General features: G+C 39.9%; 1 protein-coding gene across 1 annotated transcript; it reads right to left on the reverse strand.

Annotated features, from left to right (window-relative positions):
* Positions 1-405: 405 nt before the first annotated feature.
* On the reverse strand, positions 406-7800 carry LOC135508426 (uncharacterized). The gene is made up of 4 exons (XM_064928593.1): positions 7612-7800; positions 6130-6230; positions 2704-2790; positions 406-760 (listed from the first exon to the last, which is right to left on the reverse strand). Exons 1-4 carry the CDS (start codon positions 7649-7651, stop codon positions 599-601), a joined length of 390 nt encoding a protein of 129 aa, XP_064784665.1. The 5' UTR covers positions 7652-7800; the 3' UTR covers positions 406-598.
* Between the last annotated feature and the right edge of the window lie 9386 nt (positions 7801-17186).

Genomic DNA, 17186 nt, shown 5'->3' on the forward strand with positions numbered 1-17186 from the left:
TTCTCGTTAGCAGTTACCGCTACTAATGTTATGTACTACAGTGTTACTTGCGGTCACATTTATAGTGATATTCTGATAGCACTGAATATACGATTTGTCTGTTGAGGGCTGGATTCAATCCGTATCGCGGAAGTATTGAGGAAGATCCATGTTAAAATGTGAAGGTAATTTCTGATTGAGCCGACATATGCATAGTTTATTGATAAATGCAGTCTCCGCGGGAACATTGCCTTTAGATTTCAATCGAGCTATAACTTGAATCTTCCACAATACGAATTGATCCCTATTTCACAGGTTGATTTTTCCCATGTAAACACCAAGACCCTTTTTCTCGACTGCATTCCAGTGAGATAGTATACATAAATAGCAAGGGTTTTATTGTGAAACTAAGGAGACCGTTTTGAATAAGTTTCAGTATTTAATTCAACGAAAATTGCAGTAGCAATGCAAGTGACTTTAAAGACTGCCATTCCATCCAGACAGTTGTGTATGAAAATAATGTAAAGCTAAGCTACGACAGCGTGTTCATCTGAAAAAAAACCAGACAGAACATGTATGCTCAGGCCTGTGCCCAGGGCAGTCATGGGTCAATGGTATCTCATTTGCATAGCTTCAATTTTTTGTAGGTATTCCCTGCATCCTCATCACTGGCAAGTGCATCAATCAGTTTTTCTTTGTATTTATTGACCAGTTTGTTGCAGACACCTTTCAGCTTCCACAAGCTGCGACAAATAGAGTCCAGTATAGTAGTGATGTTATCCTGCAAGCAAAAATATAGAGCTATATCACAAACAGAATGTGTTAGTTTGTGTCATTGGTGACACAAATTAACTTGCTTACATAACATTTTGAGAATTGCAGAGAAATACAGTTGAAGTTGGAAGATTACATACACCTTAGCCTACATTTTAACTCAGTTTTTCATAATTCCTGACATTTAATCCTAGTTAATTCCCTGTTTTAGGTCAGTTAGGATCAACACTTTATTTTAAAAATGTGAAATGTCAGAATAATAGTAGAGAGAATTATTTATTTCAGCTTTTATTTCTTTCATCACATTCCCAGTGGGTCAGAAGTTTACATACACTCAATTAGTATTTGGTAGAATTGCCTATAAATTGTTTAACTTAGGTCAAACATTGCGGGTAGCCTTCCACAAGCTACCCACAATAAGTTGGGTGAATTTTGGCCCATTCCTCCTGACACAGCTGGTGTAACTGAGTCAGGTTTGTAGGCGTCCTTGCTCACACACGCTTTTTCAGTTCTGCCCACACATGCTTTTTCAGTTCTTCCCACACATTTTCTATAGGATTGAGGTCAGGGCTTTGTGATGACTTTGACTTTGTTGTCCTTAAGCCATTTTGCCACAACTCAGGACTTATTTGTGGGGTCATTGTTCATTTGGAAGACCAATTTGTGACCAAGATTTAACTTAACTGAGGTCTTGAGATGTTGCTTCAATATATCTACATCATTTTCCATCCTCATTATGTCATCTATTTTGTGAAGTGCACCAGTCCCTCATGCAGCAAAGCACCCCCACAACATGTTGCTCCCACCCCCGTGCTTCACGGTTGGGATGGTGTTCTTCGGCATGCAAGTCTCCCCCTTTTTCCTCCAAACATAACAATGGTCATTATGGCCAAACAGTTATATATTTGTTTCATCAGAGAGAGGACATTTCTCCAAAAAGTACAATCGTTGTCCCCATGTGTAGTTGCAAACCGTAGTCTGGCTTTTTTATGGCGGTTTTGGAGCAAAGGCTTCTTCCTTGCTGAGCGGCATTTCAGGTTATGTCAATATAGGACTCGTTTTACTGTGGCTATAAATACTTTTGTACCTGTTTCCTCCAGCATCTTCACAAGGTCCTTTGCTGTTGTTCTGGGATTGATTTGCACTTTTTGCACCAAAGTACGTTTATCTCTAGGAGACAGAATGCATCTCCCTCCTGAGCGGTACGATGGCTGCATGGTCCCATGGTGTTTATACTTGCATACTATTGTTTGTACAGATGAACGTTGTTCCTTCAGGCATTTGGAAATTGCTCCCAAGGATAAACCAGACTTGTGGAGGTCTACAATATTTTTCTGAGGTCTTGGCTGATTTCCCCATGATGTCAAGCAAAGAGACTCTGAGTTTGAAAGTAGGCCTTGAAATACATCCACAGGTACACCTTCAATTGACTCAAATGATGTCAATTAGCCTATCAGAAGCTTCTAAAGCCATGACATCATTTTCCAGACTTTTCCAAGCTTTTACATGGCACAGTTAACTTAGTGTATGTACATTTCTGACCCACTGAGATTGTTATACAGTGAATTATAAGTAAAATAATCTGTCTGTAAACAATTGTTGGAAAAATGACTTGTGTCATGCACAAAGTAGATGTCCTAACCGACATGCCAAAACTATAGTTTGTTAACAAAACATTTGTGGAGTGGTTGAAAAGCAAGTTTTAATGACTCCATCCTAAGTGCATGTCAACTTCCGACTTCAACTGTTGCTGTATAAAGTGGTTTCTCAATCATTTCAATATGACGCTGACTAGGCTATATTATTACTATAATGTACTGCACAGTGATAAGATTGGTGTGTTAAAACTACAAAGTTTATATTTGTATGATATTTATTAGAGAGTGTAAAACCTAACATGAGATTATTCTGTGATTGTAAAAGGGAAGGTGAGCAATCTATCATCATTACCTTGCTCGTATCACCATTCAGCTTGGTCTTGATCTTTTTGATTATGCGCTTACACAGAAAGCAGGTACCTGGAACGACAGCTTTGATCTGAGGGAGAGAGAGACATTTTAGGCAACAAAAATGACCAGGTATTTACTTAAATATGACATGGCAAAATGGTATCACCAAATAATGACATAAACCTTGATGTACGTTTCTTTCTTTCTTTGGGATGAATTAAAACAAGCATCACAAGGCTTAGTCTGTTTCTGCTCTCTTGACATGTTTGGCATAACAATGGGTTACAAGGAGTTGGGATTTTTTTTCATCTTCATGTTACCACATGCAAACCGCAATTTCTTTAGGCTACCCATCTAGCACATACCATTCTGAAAACCATATATTTCATAGAGCTTGGTGAGAGTGTTATTGTCTGGTGGTTATTTTGCAAACAACCTTCCCACAACTTTCTGGGAAAGGTGCAGGATATTTGCTTCCCATAGACGTCAAATTGATGTCTATTCCACGTTGGTTCAATGTAATTTCATTGAAATGACATGGCTACAACATTAATTCAATCAGTGTGTGCCCAGTGGTTTGGCTTTGGAACATTCTCAGTACAACCTCGAGTGTAGGGGGCAGTATTTTGATGTTTGGATGAAAAACGTACCCAAATTACGTTTTACATACGTTTATTTCTCAGGCCCAGAATCTAGAATATGCATATAATTGTCAGATTAAGATAGAAAACACTCTAAAGTTTCCAAAACTGTCAAAAAATATTGTCTGTGAGTATAACAGAACTGATATTGCAGGCGAAAACCTGAGGATAATCCAACCCGGAAGTGGCTTCTATTTTGAAAGTTATGCTATGTTCCATAGCCAGCCTTCGCTCCATTTAAAGGAATATCAACCAGATTCCATTTCCTATGGCTTCCCCATGGTGTGAACAGCCTTTAGACATAGTTTCAGGCTTTTATTTTGAAAAATGAGCGAGAAAGATCACATCGCGTCATTGTATGGCTGGGTGCCAGCAGCGTTATGTATGCGCAACAGCCTGGAGCAGCCATTTTCTCTCTCTCTCTATTTGACAAAGCTACAGTCCTGGTTGATATTTTATCGATTATATGTTGTAAAAACAACCTGAGGCTTGATTATAAAAAACGTTTCAAATGTTTCTACGAACATTACGCATCCATACTGGATATAAAAATTATCTTTATGGAACAAAAGTAACATTTATTGTGTAACTGGGTGTCTCGTGAGTGCAAACATTCGAAGATCATCAATGGTAAGCGATTTAATGTATTGCTTTTCTGAATTTCGTGACCAATCTACTTGGCTGCTAGCTGTTTGTAATATTTTGTCTACTGAGAGAGATGTCCTCACATAAATGCTTGGTCTTCTTTCGCCGAAAAGCTTTTTTGAAATCTGACACGCCAGGTGGATTAACAACAAGCTAAGCTGTGCTTTGCTATATTGCACTTGTGATATCACGAAAATGTAATATTTTTTGTAATTTAATTTGAATTTGGCGCTCTGCAATTTAGCGGTGGTTGACGAAATGATCCTGCTAACGGGATGGGTGCATCAAGAAGTTTTTAAGGAACTTCTCAAAAAAATAATTTTCTTGGCATTTCGTTACTTTATTAAGGTTTCCTAAAAGTTCAAACATGGTTACATTTACATTTTGGTAATGTTCTAGGAATGTTCTCCAACTGGTTTGACATCATGAATGTTCTGAAATAGTTCAGAGAAAGTTAAGAAACGGTTCTTCTGTGGCAATTTCAGTTCTTCAGCATAACATTTCCTAATGTTCTTAAATCTTTCAGAGAATGTTTAGAAAACCATTTAAAAAAATCAACTTTACTAACATTCAGAGAACGTTCTAAGAATGTTATTTAAAAACATACATGCCATGCTCGGCATGAACAAAACTCTCTCTATCCTCTGTCTTGTTATGCATGTTCACTGAGGCCAAACTCCCTGCCATCCAGGACCTCTTAACCAGGCGGTGTCAGAGGAAGGCCCTAAAAATTGTGAAAGACTGCAGCAATCCAAGTCATAAACTATTCATTATGTTACCCCACGGCAAGCAGTACCGGAGTACCAAGTCTTTGTCCAAAAGGCACCTAAACAGCTTCTACCCTCAGGCAATAAGACTGCTGAACAGTTAATCAAATGGCTACCAGGACAATTTAAATTGAACCCCTTTGTTATTTTGTTATTTATCTAAATTGACTCCCTTGCACTGGCTCTATGCACACTCACTAGACTCAATCTACACACTCACACATACTACACTGACACTCCAACACACTCATACGCTCACACACACACACCACATACATATTGACGACACTCACACATAGACACACTCCCACATACACTGCTGCTACTCTGTTCATTATATATCCTGATTGCCTAGTCACTTTTACCCCTACCCACATGCACATACTATATTACCTCAAATACCCCGTACCCCTGCACATTGACTTGGTTCTGGTACTTAGTACCTTGTAACTAGCCTCGTTATTGTTTTTAGTGAGTTACAATTTCCTTTTGTATTCAGCAAATATCTGTTACTTTTGAACTCTGCACTGTTGGGAATGGGCTTGTAAGTAAACATTTCACTGTAAATGATTTGGCGCATGTGACGAACAGGACTAGGTTTTTTTCAGGTGGCCACCAATTGGCCACACCTGATCTTATTGGGTGCTTGTTTCCATTGAAATGGAGTCTATTTTAATAGATGAACATTTTAAGCTTTGAATGTTTAAACAAAACATGGCATGCTAGATCCATCCTGGTGGTTCAATGGACTAATTCCATGGAAAGAGATGCCGTGTTATAATAAAAAAATACATGTTTTTGCATAATTAATGAATTAGGAATTTCCATGTGTCCTATCTGTGCTTGGAGTTCAAAGAAATAAGCTAGCAGTGTTATTTAAAGTTGTATTGAAATATTTAGTGAAAGTTAAGGAAGTTATTAAAAAAAAAAATTACATAGAATTTCCCTTCTCTAAGCATTACTATAACCTCCCAGAAAACATTAAAGGAACCAGAATAAAACGTTCTTAGAACCTCCCTGCAACATAAAAATAAACATTCACAGAACAGGCAATGTTCTGTTTTACTGGTCAGGAAAAATATGGCTTCTTTCCCACATCCAATGTTAAACCTAAAACATACGTTCCCACACCTTCCAACAAACCAAATGTGCTAGCTGGGTATTGTGTAGGGCAGTGTTTCACAACTACAGTCCTTGAGTATCCCCAATAGTACAAATTATTTTGTAGACCTGGACAAGCATACCTGATTCAACTTAACTAGTCTTCAAGCCCTCAATGAGTTGAATCAGGTGTTTCTGTCCGGGGCTACAAATAAAATGTTTGCTGTTGGGGGTACTCACTAATACAATACAATGAAAAGTCCCCCACAGTACCTCGGCATGGTTGTCATCTCTGTCCATTAGGTAGTTCCCCCACATGTCCTCTACCTCTCTCAGACTCACCCCACCTTGAGACTTGAAGGACTGAGCAAAGGCTACCCCCCCCACACACACACAAAAAGACTATTAGCATTTTAATATATTTTTGCAAAGCAGTGAATTACAACAGCTAAATGGTCACTCCATTGGGATTCAATTACTTTTTGACTGCACCACTTTTTGATTTGAACAATTCCATATTTGTCCATTGTAGAATTGCTCAGGAAGTGACCTTTTAGACCTGAATGCCCAAACATTAAAGAGATAAAGGTGCTCAAAGTTCTCCCATTTTGCATCCCCCTCCGTACCATGAGACATCCATGTCTTCATCACTGGGAAATATTCAATGGTTGAGATTATCATCATTTAAAAGCTTTCAAACAGGGCAGTCTAATATTTTATCATTTCAAATATATATATATATATATATATATATATATATTATATTTTAATATGAATGATCTAAAATGCGTAAACTTAAAAAAAAATCATGTTCACAGACCCTATTTTACATCATCTAAAGTATTTGGTTGTGCCCGTCATCATCGGTTGAGATACATCATGCTCTTGTGGATACGTTGGATATTATGTTTTGGCTGATCAACGCACTAAAATATGAATCAAATTGAAATGTTCAAATGGTACCACAAAGATGGTTGGAGGTCCACACATCAGAGAATGTTGACTTGAATGGGAATATCTGTTGTTATAAATTATACTGTCAATCCTCCATAGGAAACCTATTGAAATCATAAAAGATACCGGAATAGACATGACCAAATAAATTGAAATTAGGCGGCGGGTGGACCGGCGGTCATCTTTGTGGTAGGAATTAGAAGTAAAAATTTAAATTCAATTAAAATGTCAATGGTTTACCCTCTAAATTGCAGTGGTCTGAAGGGATAGATCCATTCTATGAATTACTTTCTATGATTGAAAGGACACCTATACTATATTCAGAAGCATGTTGTGTCTCAACCGATGGTGGTCCCAACACAAATAGCTCAGATAATAGAAAGGGTCTAAGCTACAACATATGTGAACATGAAAATAAATCGGAGTTTAAGCGTTTTTAGATAATTGACGTTAACGGTTTTCAAAATGACAATTCTTCATATAAAAATAAAATATTCAAGACATAATAAAATACTGTAGTTTGACAACACTTTGTCAGCTTTTGAATTATATCAAACTCATCTTTTCCAGTGATGAAGACATGGATGTCTCATGGCATGGTGGGGTATGCAAAATAGGTCAACTTTGGGCACCTTTGTCTCCTGAATGTTAATCGGGGCCAAAATGCTACTTTCTAAACACTTCTTCTTCCATGGGCAAACATGTATTGAATTAAAACGGATTTACCCTAAAGCTGGATTTTGATATGTAATTTTCCTGACTTTTCACCCATATTTCACAAAAGAAGACCCATATATTTACCTGCACAAACCAGCAGAAGACCGATATTGATGACCCTCATGTTCTTCTCAGTCAAAAGGTAGAAATGGATAATAAAGCAACTGTTGTAAGCCAGTGTAGTTAACTTGGTCCTGGTTAGAGAGCACAGAACGTCTGCTCTTTTCTACCCATTGCCTCTGGCTTGATTGGTTGCCGTTGTGGAGGGGAAGGAGCATTGTTAGCAAGGTTGAGGGATTGGATCTGAGCCCGGGTGGGGGGGGGGGCAATATTGTTGTTTAAGGTATTTTATAAATGGGCATTGAAACACTATCATTCTTCAAAGCGAAGATCAGAAAGCTGACTTCCTTTTTCACTAGCTGTACCACAAATACAGATAACTGCCCAAATAAAGGAAACACCAACAGTGTCTTAATAGGGTGTTTTGCATCCACGAGCCAGAACAGCTTCAATTCACCTTGGCATAGATTCTACAAGTTTCTGAAACTCCACTGGAGGGTGGTGCTGTTGCCATACCAAGCAGTGATCCACCAGTCAAGATGCTCTCAATGGTACAGCTGTAGAACCTTTTGCGGATTTGATGGCACATGCCAAACATTTTCAACGTCCTGAGGGGTAAGAGGCGCCTTCTTCTTTCGCGCTTTCTTCACAACTGTGTGTGTGTGTGTGTGTGTGTGTGTGTGTGTGTGTGTGTGTGTGTGTGTGTGTGTGTGTGTGTGTGTGTGTGTGTGTGTGTGTGTGTGTGTGTGTGTGTGTGTGTGTGTGTGTGTGTGTGTGTGTGTGTGTGTGTGTGTGGACCATTTTTAAGTTCTTAGTGATTTGGACACAGAGGAACTTGAAACTCTCTACCCACTCCCCTACAGGACCGTCGATGTGGTGGGGGCATGAGGGTAGTGTGGAGTGCTATTGACATTGTGACCTACTTTTTGTGTGTCTACCAGTGGAGGCTGCATGCTGAGGGGAGGACAGCTAATAGTAATAGTAAAAAAATCCATAAATGAATAGTTCTTGTGGAATTTATATAGGCTACGTTGAGGTTTTTCTTTCATTATTTAGGAGATCTGGTATTGTGCATAAGCCTTTAGGGTTAGGGCTTAAGTGTATGCACGCCTATACATCCAATCACCAAATAATGCTTTAGGGAACAGGCAGAAAACCAAATAATGCTTTTGGGAATAGGCAGAAAACCAAATAATGCTTTTGGGAATAGGCAGAAAACCAAATAATGCTTTTGGGAACAGGCAGAAAACCAAATAATGCTTTTGGGAATAGGCAGAAAACCAAATAATGCTTTTGGGAATAGGCAAAAAAACAAATAATGCTTTTGGGAACAGGCAGAAAACCAAATAATGCTTTTGGGAATAGGCAGAAAACCAAATAATGCTTTTGGGAATAGGCAAAAAAACAAATAATGCTTTTGGGAACAGGCAGAAAACCAAATAATGCTTTTGGGAATAGGCAGAAAACCAAATAATGCTTTAGGGAACAGGCAAAAAAACAAATAATGCTTTTGGGAACAGGCAGAAAACCAAATAATGCTTTTGGGAATAGGCAGAAAACCAAATAATGCTTTTGGGAATAGGCAAAAAAACAAATAATGCTTTTGGGAACAGGCAGAAAACCAAATAATGCTTTTGGGAATAGGCAGAAAACCAAATAATGCTTTTGGGAACAGGCAGAAAACCAAATAATGCTTTTGGGAATAGGCAGAAAACCAAATAATGCTTTTGGGAATAGGCAGAAAACCAAATAATGCTTTTGGGAATAGGCAGAAAACCAAATAATGCTTTTGGGAACAGGCAGAAAACCAAATAATGCTTTTGGGAACAGGCAGAAAACCAAATAATGCTTTTGGGAATAGGCAGAAAACCAAATAATGCTTTTGGGAATAGGCAAAAAAACAAATAATGCTTTTGGGAATAGGCAGAAAACCAAATAATGCTTTTGGGAATAGGCAAAAAAACAAATAATGCTTTTGGGAATAGGCAGAAAACCAAATAATGCTTTAGGGAACAGGCAGAAAACCAAATAATGCTTTTGGGAACAGGCAGAAAACCAAATAATGCTTTTGGGAATAGGCAGAAAACCAAATAATGCTTTTGGGAATAGGCAGAAAACCAAATAATGCTTTTGGGAATAGGCAGAAAACCAAATAATGCTTTTGGGAATAGGCAGAAAACCAAATAATGCTTTTGGGAATAGGCAAAAAAACAAATAATGCTTTTGGGAATAGGCAGAAAACCAAATGATGCTTTTGGGAATAGGCAGAAAACCAAATAATGCTTTTGGGAATAGGCAGAAAACCAAATAATGCTTTTGGGAACAGACAGAAAACCAAATAATGCTTTTGGGAACAGGCAGAAAACCAAATAATGCTTTTGGGAACAGGCAGAAAACCAAATAATGCTTTTGGGAACAGGCAGAAAACCAAATAATGCTTTTGGGAATAGGCAGAAAACCAAATAATGCTTTTGGGAACAGGCAGAAAACCAAATAATGCTTTTGGGAATAGGCAGAAAACCAAATAATGCTTTTGGGAATAGGCAGAAAACCAAATAATGCTTTTGGGAACAGGCAGAAAACCAAATAATGCTTTTGGGAATAGGCAGAAAACCAAATAATGCTTTTGGGAACAGACAGAAAACCAAATAATGCTTTTGGGAACAGGCAGAAAACCAAATAATGCTTTTGGGAACAGGCAGAAAACCAAATAATGCTTTTGGGAATAGGCAGAAAAACAAATAATGCTTTTAGGAATAGGCAGAAAACCAAATAATGCTTTTGGGATCGGGAAGAAAAAGTTAACCTCAATCCACAGAGGCAAAAAGAACATTGTCGAAGTTTAATTCAATAAGACAAAAGCTGTGAAAAGAGAGTTGAAAATAAAGAGGAGGAAGAGACAGAAAAGTAATGTTTGGAAAAGATTTAGTGGTTAAAGAGGATGGATGATAGCAGTGCTGGCTATGTTGACTTCTTTCTTTCTGCATCTTGAGAGAATGCAATGCTCAGATGCAATCTGAAGAGGTGCTGTCTTCATCATATTATTTCAAATACATAAAATGTGCATCGAAGCCAAAATCAAATCTTATCAGAAACATGATGGATGTTTTCACAGCTTTCTTTTTCCTTACAACCTGTCAAATTTAATTTGTACACATTTGCACAGAATTTTTTTTATTTTTTTTGCGTTATTGTAATTTCTCCTCATTCATTAAACGTCTTTGATCCGTGAAAGATGACAGAGAACTTTACTGATGTCAACTAGATTGAAGCATTCATTCTATCGCTCTATTACATTATTCTGTTGAGCAACGGTTTATTTTGTTTTCTAGGGCAACATACAGTCTAATGGCTACATGTATAGCCAAGTTGACTAACAAACAGCCCACCAAAATGTTGGTAATTATAAGCAGAAACATATCTAAATCAGGAAAAAATCAATCCTGCACCCACTGTCAAAAAAATATATTTGCAGGTTAGAGTTGGGTGCGTGCCTCAGATTTTCACCTTATCGCATATATTTGGGCGGTTTCAGATGGGTTATTGGCTATTGCAGGCGGGTGAGGGTGAAGAAAAAGCTGACCTTCGCATCACTAATGTGTAACTGCGAGATGCAAACACACATATACATACTCACACACTACATGTTCATTACATTTTCATTATGTGTCAGACCCCAGTAACTGGGGATCCTAATAAAATTTAACTCATTCATTCATTACAGTAGGGAACTACAGTCACCAGAAAACTGCCAGCCAAAATCATAGGCGAAATTCTCAAATGGGATGTTAACATGTTCAGACGCTTGAATTGTTGCAACTTACAGTATAATTCCTTTAGTCTGCACCTTTGTGGCTCCAAATAACCAAGAAGTGAAGGACTGTCACCAAAAAAACAGTCAGACAAAACAAACATCCATGTTCATCGTAGCTTCTGTTCTGTTCCCATCTTCCATAATCACCTGGCAGTTTCCCTGATGGCAGCATAACTCAACTGCCCCATAAAGTGTCCGTAGAGTGACCATTAGACTCGCCACCGAGTATTTAACCAGGCAAGTCAGTTAAGAACACATTCTTATTTTCAATGACGGCCTGGGAACAGTGGGTTAACTGCCTGTTCAGGGGCAGAACGGCAGATTTGTACCTTGTCAGCTCGGGGGTTTGAACTCGCAACCTTCCGGTTACTAGTCCAACGCTCTAACCACTAGGCTACCCTGCCGCCTCAATTGAATAGATTTGTAGGGACAACAGTTTTGAAAACATTTATAATTTAATCGCTCTCACAGAGAACCAATAGTGTGCTACCTTTTTGTAGCATTTCTGACAACGCTAATATCTTTTTAAGCTGTAGCTCAGAGTTCTAACATCAGTTCAAGAAATGTAGTTGTTGGCAACAACACAACTGCTGCTTCACCAGGCTACCCAAGTTATGAGAAGTACAGTTGAAGTCGGAAATTTACATACACTTAGGTTGGAGTCATTAAAACTTGTTTTTCAACCACATTGAAAATGTGTGGGCAGAACTGAAAAAAACGTGTGCGCGCAAGGAGGCCTACAAACCTGACTCAGTTACACCAGTTCTGTCAAGAGGAATGGGCCAAAATTCACCTAACTTATTGTGGGAAACTTGTGGAAGGCTACCCGAAACGTTTGACCCAAGTTAAACAATTTAAAGGCAATGCTACCAAACACCAATTGAGTGTATGTAAACTTCTGACCCACTGGGAATGTGATGAAAGAAATCAAAGCTGAATGAAATCTTTCTCTCTACTATTATTCTGACAATTCACATTCTTAAAATAAAGTGGTGATCCTGACGGACCTAAGACAGGGAATTTTTACTAGGATTAAATGTATTTGGCTAAGGTGTATGTACACTTCCGACTTTAACTGTATATGAGAACAAACCTAGGCCAGTTGTGCACCAACTCCGTCTCCTGTGGTTGGAATCGAAAAAAATCAACTCTTGCTCGACTCCTGTGGCTGGAGTTGAAGGTGTCGACTCTTGCTCGACTCCCAAAATACGCTGAAACAGATTCGGAAGATTAGGACTGCAATACGCCAAGATGGTGTGGCAGTGAAGACAGTGTTTGTCGTTCTCATGTGTAAATTCTGTTTTGTTCCGTCATTTTTTGTATATATACAGTATGTCAACATATTTTCAATCTCTTTTTCCATCTTAAATTAAATATAGCTTCCGGCAACCCGCCTCACCCAATGTGATAAGGATCTGCTATTTTTTGACCCTATAGCCAGAACCTCCATTAGAAGCTAGCCATCAGAGGCTAACCAGCTAATTAGCTACTAGTGACTTAGTCATTGTTAGCCACTGCTAGTGGCTTTTACCCTTAGCACAGACCTCAGCCGCTTTTAGCATGGATAATACTTGCATACCGGACTGTTTTTCTCCACTACAACACCGGATTCCTGACGTAAGCCCTGGACCATTACTCCTGATCATCGCAGCTAGCTAGTTGCTACCGAGTGGCCCAGCCCCGAAGCTAGCCTTGGAGCCAGACCATCTCCCGGCCTGCTCAATGGACTCTATGTTCACTCGGCTACACAGCTGATGCTTCCCGGACTCTTCACAAAGACGACTAGAATCCACTACACCACCAGAATCTTGCCATAAGCTCTGGACCTTTGCATCGGATCATCGCTGCTAGCTAGCTGCTCCTTGCTTTTATCTCTCTCTAATGTCAATATGCCTTGTATACTGTTGTTTAAGATAGTTATCATTGTTTTAATTTAATGCGGAGCCCTGAGTCACACTCAACATGCCTCAGATACCTCTTTTGTCCCACCTCGCACACGTGCAGTGACCGCACCCAGCATAACTAGTGCATCCAAAGATGCAACTGCTCTTACTGTCACTCAATGCCAAGGTTTCCTCCACTGTACCCACACCCTACCATACCTCTGTCTGGACACTATGCCCTGAATCCTACCATCTACTCCTTTTATTCTCTGTCCACAACGCACTAGATGACCAGTTTTGGTTGGATTCAGCCGTACCCTCATCCTACTCCTCCTCTGTTCCTCGGGTGATGTAGAGGCTTCCCCAGGCGCTCTCATTTGTTGACCTCTGTAACTGTAAAAGCCTTGGTTTCATGCATGTTCACATCAGAAGCCTCCTTCCTAAGTTTGTTTTACTCACTGCTTTAGCACATTCCGCCAACCCTGATGTCCTTGCCATGTCTGAATCCTGGCTTAGGAAGGCCACCAAAAATTCTGAGATTTCCATCCCCACCTACAACATTTTCTGTCAAGATAGATCTGCTGAAGGGGGAGGAGTTGCAATCCACTGCAGAGATAGCCTGCAAAGTTATGTCTTACTTTCCAGGTCTATGCCCAAACAGTTCGAGATTCTAATTTTAAAAATGAATCACACCAGAAATAAGTTTCTCACTGTTGCCGCCTGTTACAGACCCCCCTCAGCTCCCAGCTGTGCCCTGGACACCATATGTGAATTGATTGACCCCCATCTATCTTCAGAGTTCGTTCTGTTAGGTGACCTAAGCTGGGATATGCTTAACACCTCGGCAGTCCTACAATCTAAGCTAGATGCCCTCGATCTCACACAAATTATAAATGAACCCACCAGGTACAACCCTAATTCCGTAAACATGGTCACCCTCATAGATATTATCCTCACCAGCTTGCCCTCCAAATATATCTTTGCTTTTTTCAATCAGGATCTCAGCGATCACTGCCTCATTGCCTGCATCCGCTCTGGGTCCACAGTCAAACGACTACCCCTCATCACTGTCAAACGCTCCCGAAAACACTTCTGCGAGCATGCCTTTCTAATCAACCTGGCCCGGGTACCCTGGAAGGATATTGAACTCATCCCATCAGTAGAGGATGCCTTGTCATTCTTTAAAGTAATTTCCTCACCATCTTAAATAAGCATGCCCCTTTCAAAAAAATGTAGAACTAAGAACAGATATAGCCCTTGGTTCACTCCAGATCTGACTGCCCTCGACCAACACAAAAACATCCTGTGGCGGACTGCACTAGCATTGAATAGTCCCTGCGATATGCAACTTTTCAGGGAAGTCAGGAAACAATACAAGCAGTCAGTTAGGAGAGCAAATGCTAGCTTTTTCAAACATAAATTTCCATCCTGTAGCTCTAACTCCAAAAAGTTTTGGGACACTGCAAAGTCCATGGAGAATAAGAGCACCTCCTCCCAGCTGCCCACAGCACTGAGAATAGTAAACACTGTCACCACCGATAAATCCATGATAATCAAGAATTTCAATAAGCATTTCTCTATGGCTGGCCATGCTTTCCTCTTGACAACCCTAACCCCGGCCAACAGCTCCGCACCCCCCGCAGCTACTTGCCCAAGCCTCCCCAGCTTCTCCTTCACCCAAATCCATATAGCTGATGTTCTGAAAGAGCTGCAAAACCTGGACATGTACAAATCAGCTGGGCGAGACAATCTGGACCCTCTCTTCATAAAATGATCCGCCGCAGACTCAACAGCCTTGGTTCCTCAAATGACTGCCTCGCCTGGTTCACCAACTACTTCTCAGATAGAGTTCAGTGTGTCAAATCAGAGGGCCTGTTGTCCGGACTTCTGGCAGTCTCTATGGGGGTACCACAGGGTTCAATTCTTGGGCTGACTGTTTTCTCTGTATATATCAACGATGACGCTCTTGCTGCGGGTGATTCCTTGATCCACCTCTTCACAGAAGACACCATTCTGTATACATCTGGCCCTTCTTTGGACACTGTTAACAAACCTCCAAACGAGCTTCGATGCCATACAACACTCCTTCCATGGCCTCCAACTGTTCTTAAACATTAGTAAAACTAAATGCATGCTTTTCAACCAATTGCTGCCCGCACCCGCCCGCACTAGCATCACTACTCTGGACGGTTCTGACTTAGAATATGTGGACAACTACAAATACCTAGGTGTCTGGCAAGACTGTAAACTCTCCTTCCAGACTCATGTTAAGCAACTCCAATCCAAAATTAAATCTATAATAGGCTTCCTATTTCGCAACAAAGCCTCCTTCACTCACGCTGCCAAACATACCCTCGTAAAACTGACTATCCTACCGATCCTCGACTTCGACAATGTCATTTACAAAATAGCCAACAAACACTCTACTCAGCAAACTGGATACAGTCTATCACAGTGCAATCGCTTTTGTCACCAAAGCCCCATATACCACCCACCACTGCGACCTGTATGCTCTCATCGGCTGGCCCTCGCTACGTATTCGTTGCCAGACCCACTGGCTCCAGGTCATATATACAGTAAGTCTTTATTAGGTAAGGCTCCACCTTATCTCAGCTCACTGGTCACAATAACAACACTCACCCGTAGCACGCACTCCAGAGGGTATATCTCACTGGTCATCCCCAAAGCCATCACCTCCTTTAGCCTCCTTTCCTTCCAAATCTCTGCTGCCAATGAGTGGAATGAATTGCAGAAATCACTGAAGTTGGAGACTTATATGTCCCTCACCAACTTTAAACATCAGATATCTGAGCAGCTTCACCGATGACTGCAGCTGTACACAGCCCATCTGTAAATAGCCCATCCAACTACCTACCTCATCCCCATATTGTTTTTATTTACTCTGTTGCTCTTTTGCACACCTGTATGTCTACTTGCACATCATCATCTGCACATCTATCAATCCTGTGTTAATTTGCTAAATTGTAATTACTTCGCTACCATGGCCTATTTATTGCCTACCTCCTTACGCCATTTGCACACACTGTATATAGACTCTTTCTATTGTATTGACTGTACATTTGTTTATTCCATGTGTAACTGACATGCTGAATTAAGTTAGTTACAACTGGGGTTGGAGAAACAACATACAGGAAGGTAGCTCTCCAGGAGTAGGGTTGGAGAGCCCTGACCTAGGACATCAACATAATTTAAATAAGCTATAAGCACAATACTTTATATTCCACATTTGGTCTCGTTCAACTTCTATCCATTGGCACTATGAAGATTAGCTTAAACATACTCATTCATAGCCCAATCTATATTTTAACATACTTTGGTGAATTAATGAGGTATTGCTAGACAAGACATTGCGAGATACAGATTACCAAGATATAGACCTGCCTGCCCTGACTAATCGTCTCTCTCTCCTTGGGGAAGCCAAGCCAGAAATAAGCCATATTACAATCTATGTGTTGTGAGAAAAATGTTGTTTGCTCTATAAACTGTTCATGCCTTGCGACTGTGATGTATAGGCCTGAGGCTGAGACAATAAGAAGACACAGTGGCAGAATAAATTCAACCACACCTTTGTTTCATCACAAAAACAGAGAGCAACCTCTGACTGGTGAAGTCCACAAAACATATTGCATGTAACAAAACAGTTAAATGACCTACAGCATTGTCAAGCAAGTTACATTTCTGACATTTTTGGACCTCTAAACAACTATTGATTTAGAACATGCAAGTCGCAAAGAAAACAGGATCTGCCTCCACTATTCCAACACCATTTCAACTTCAAAATCTCAACATCAACTCACCTATGCTTAGTCTATTACAGTGACAAAAAAAGATAACAAAAACATGTGTGTGTGTGAGTGCAAGTAAAAAACATGTTGACTCAC

This window comes from Oncorhynchus masou, chromosome 21 (assembly GCF_036934945.1).
Source record: "Oncorhynchus masou masou isolate Uvic2021 chromosome 21, UVic_Omas_1.1, whole genome shotgun sequence".
Lineage (NCBI taxonomy): Eukaryota > Metazoa > Chordata > Actinopteri > Salmoniformes > Salmonidae > Oncorhynchus > Oncorhynchus masou.

Coding starts and splice junctions, on each gene's coding strand:
- LOC135508426 (XM_064928593.1), bottom strand. CDS start 7,651: ATGAGGGTCATCAATATCGGTCTTCTGCTGGTTTGTGCAG. Junction 2,791..6,129: donor GAGATGACAACCATGCCGAG/GTACTGTGGGGG, acceptor TCTCTCCCTCAG/ATCAAAGCTGTCGTTCCAGG. Junction 761..2,703: donor TGAATGGTGATACGAGCAAG/GTAATGATGATA, acceptor TTTTGCTTGCAG/GATAACATCACTACTATACT.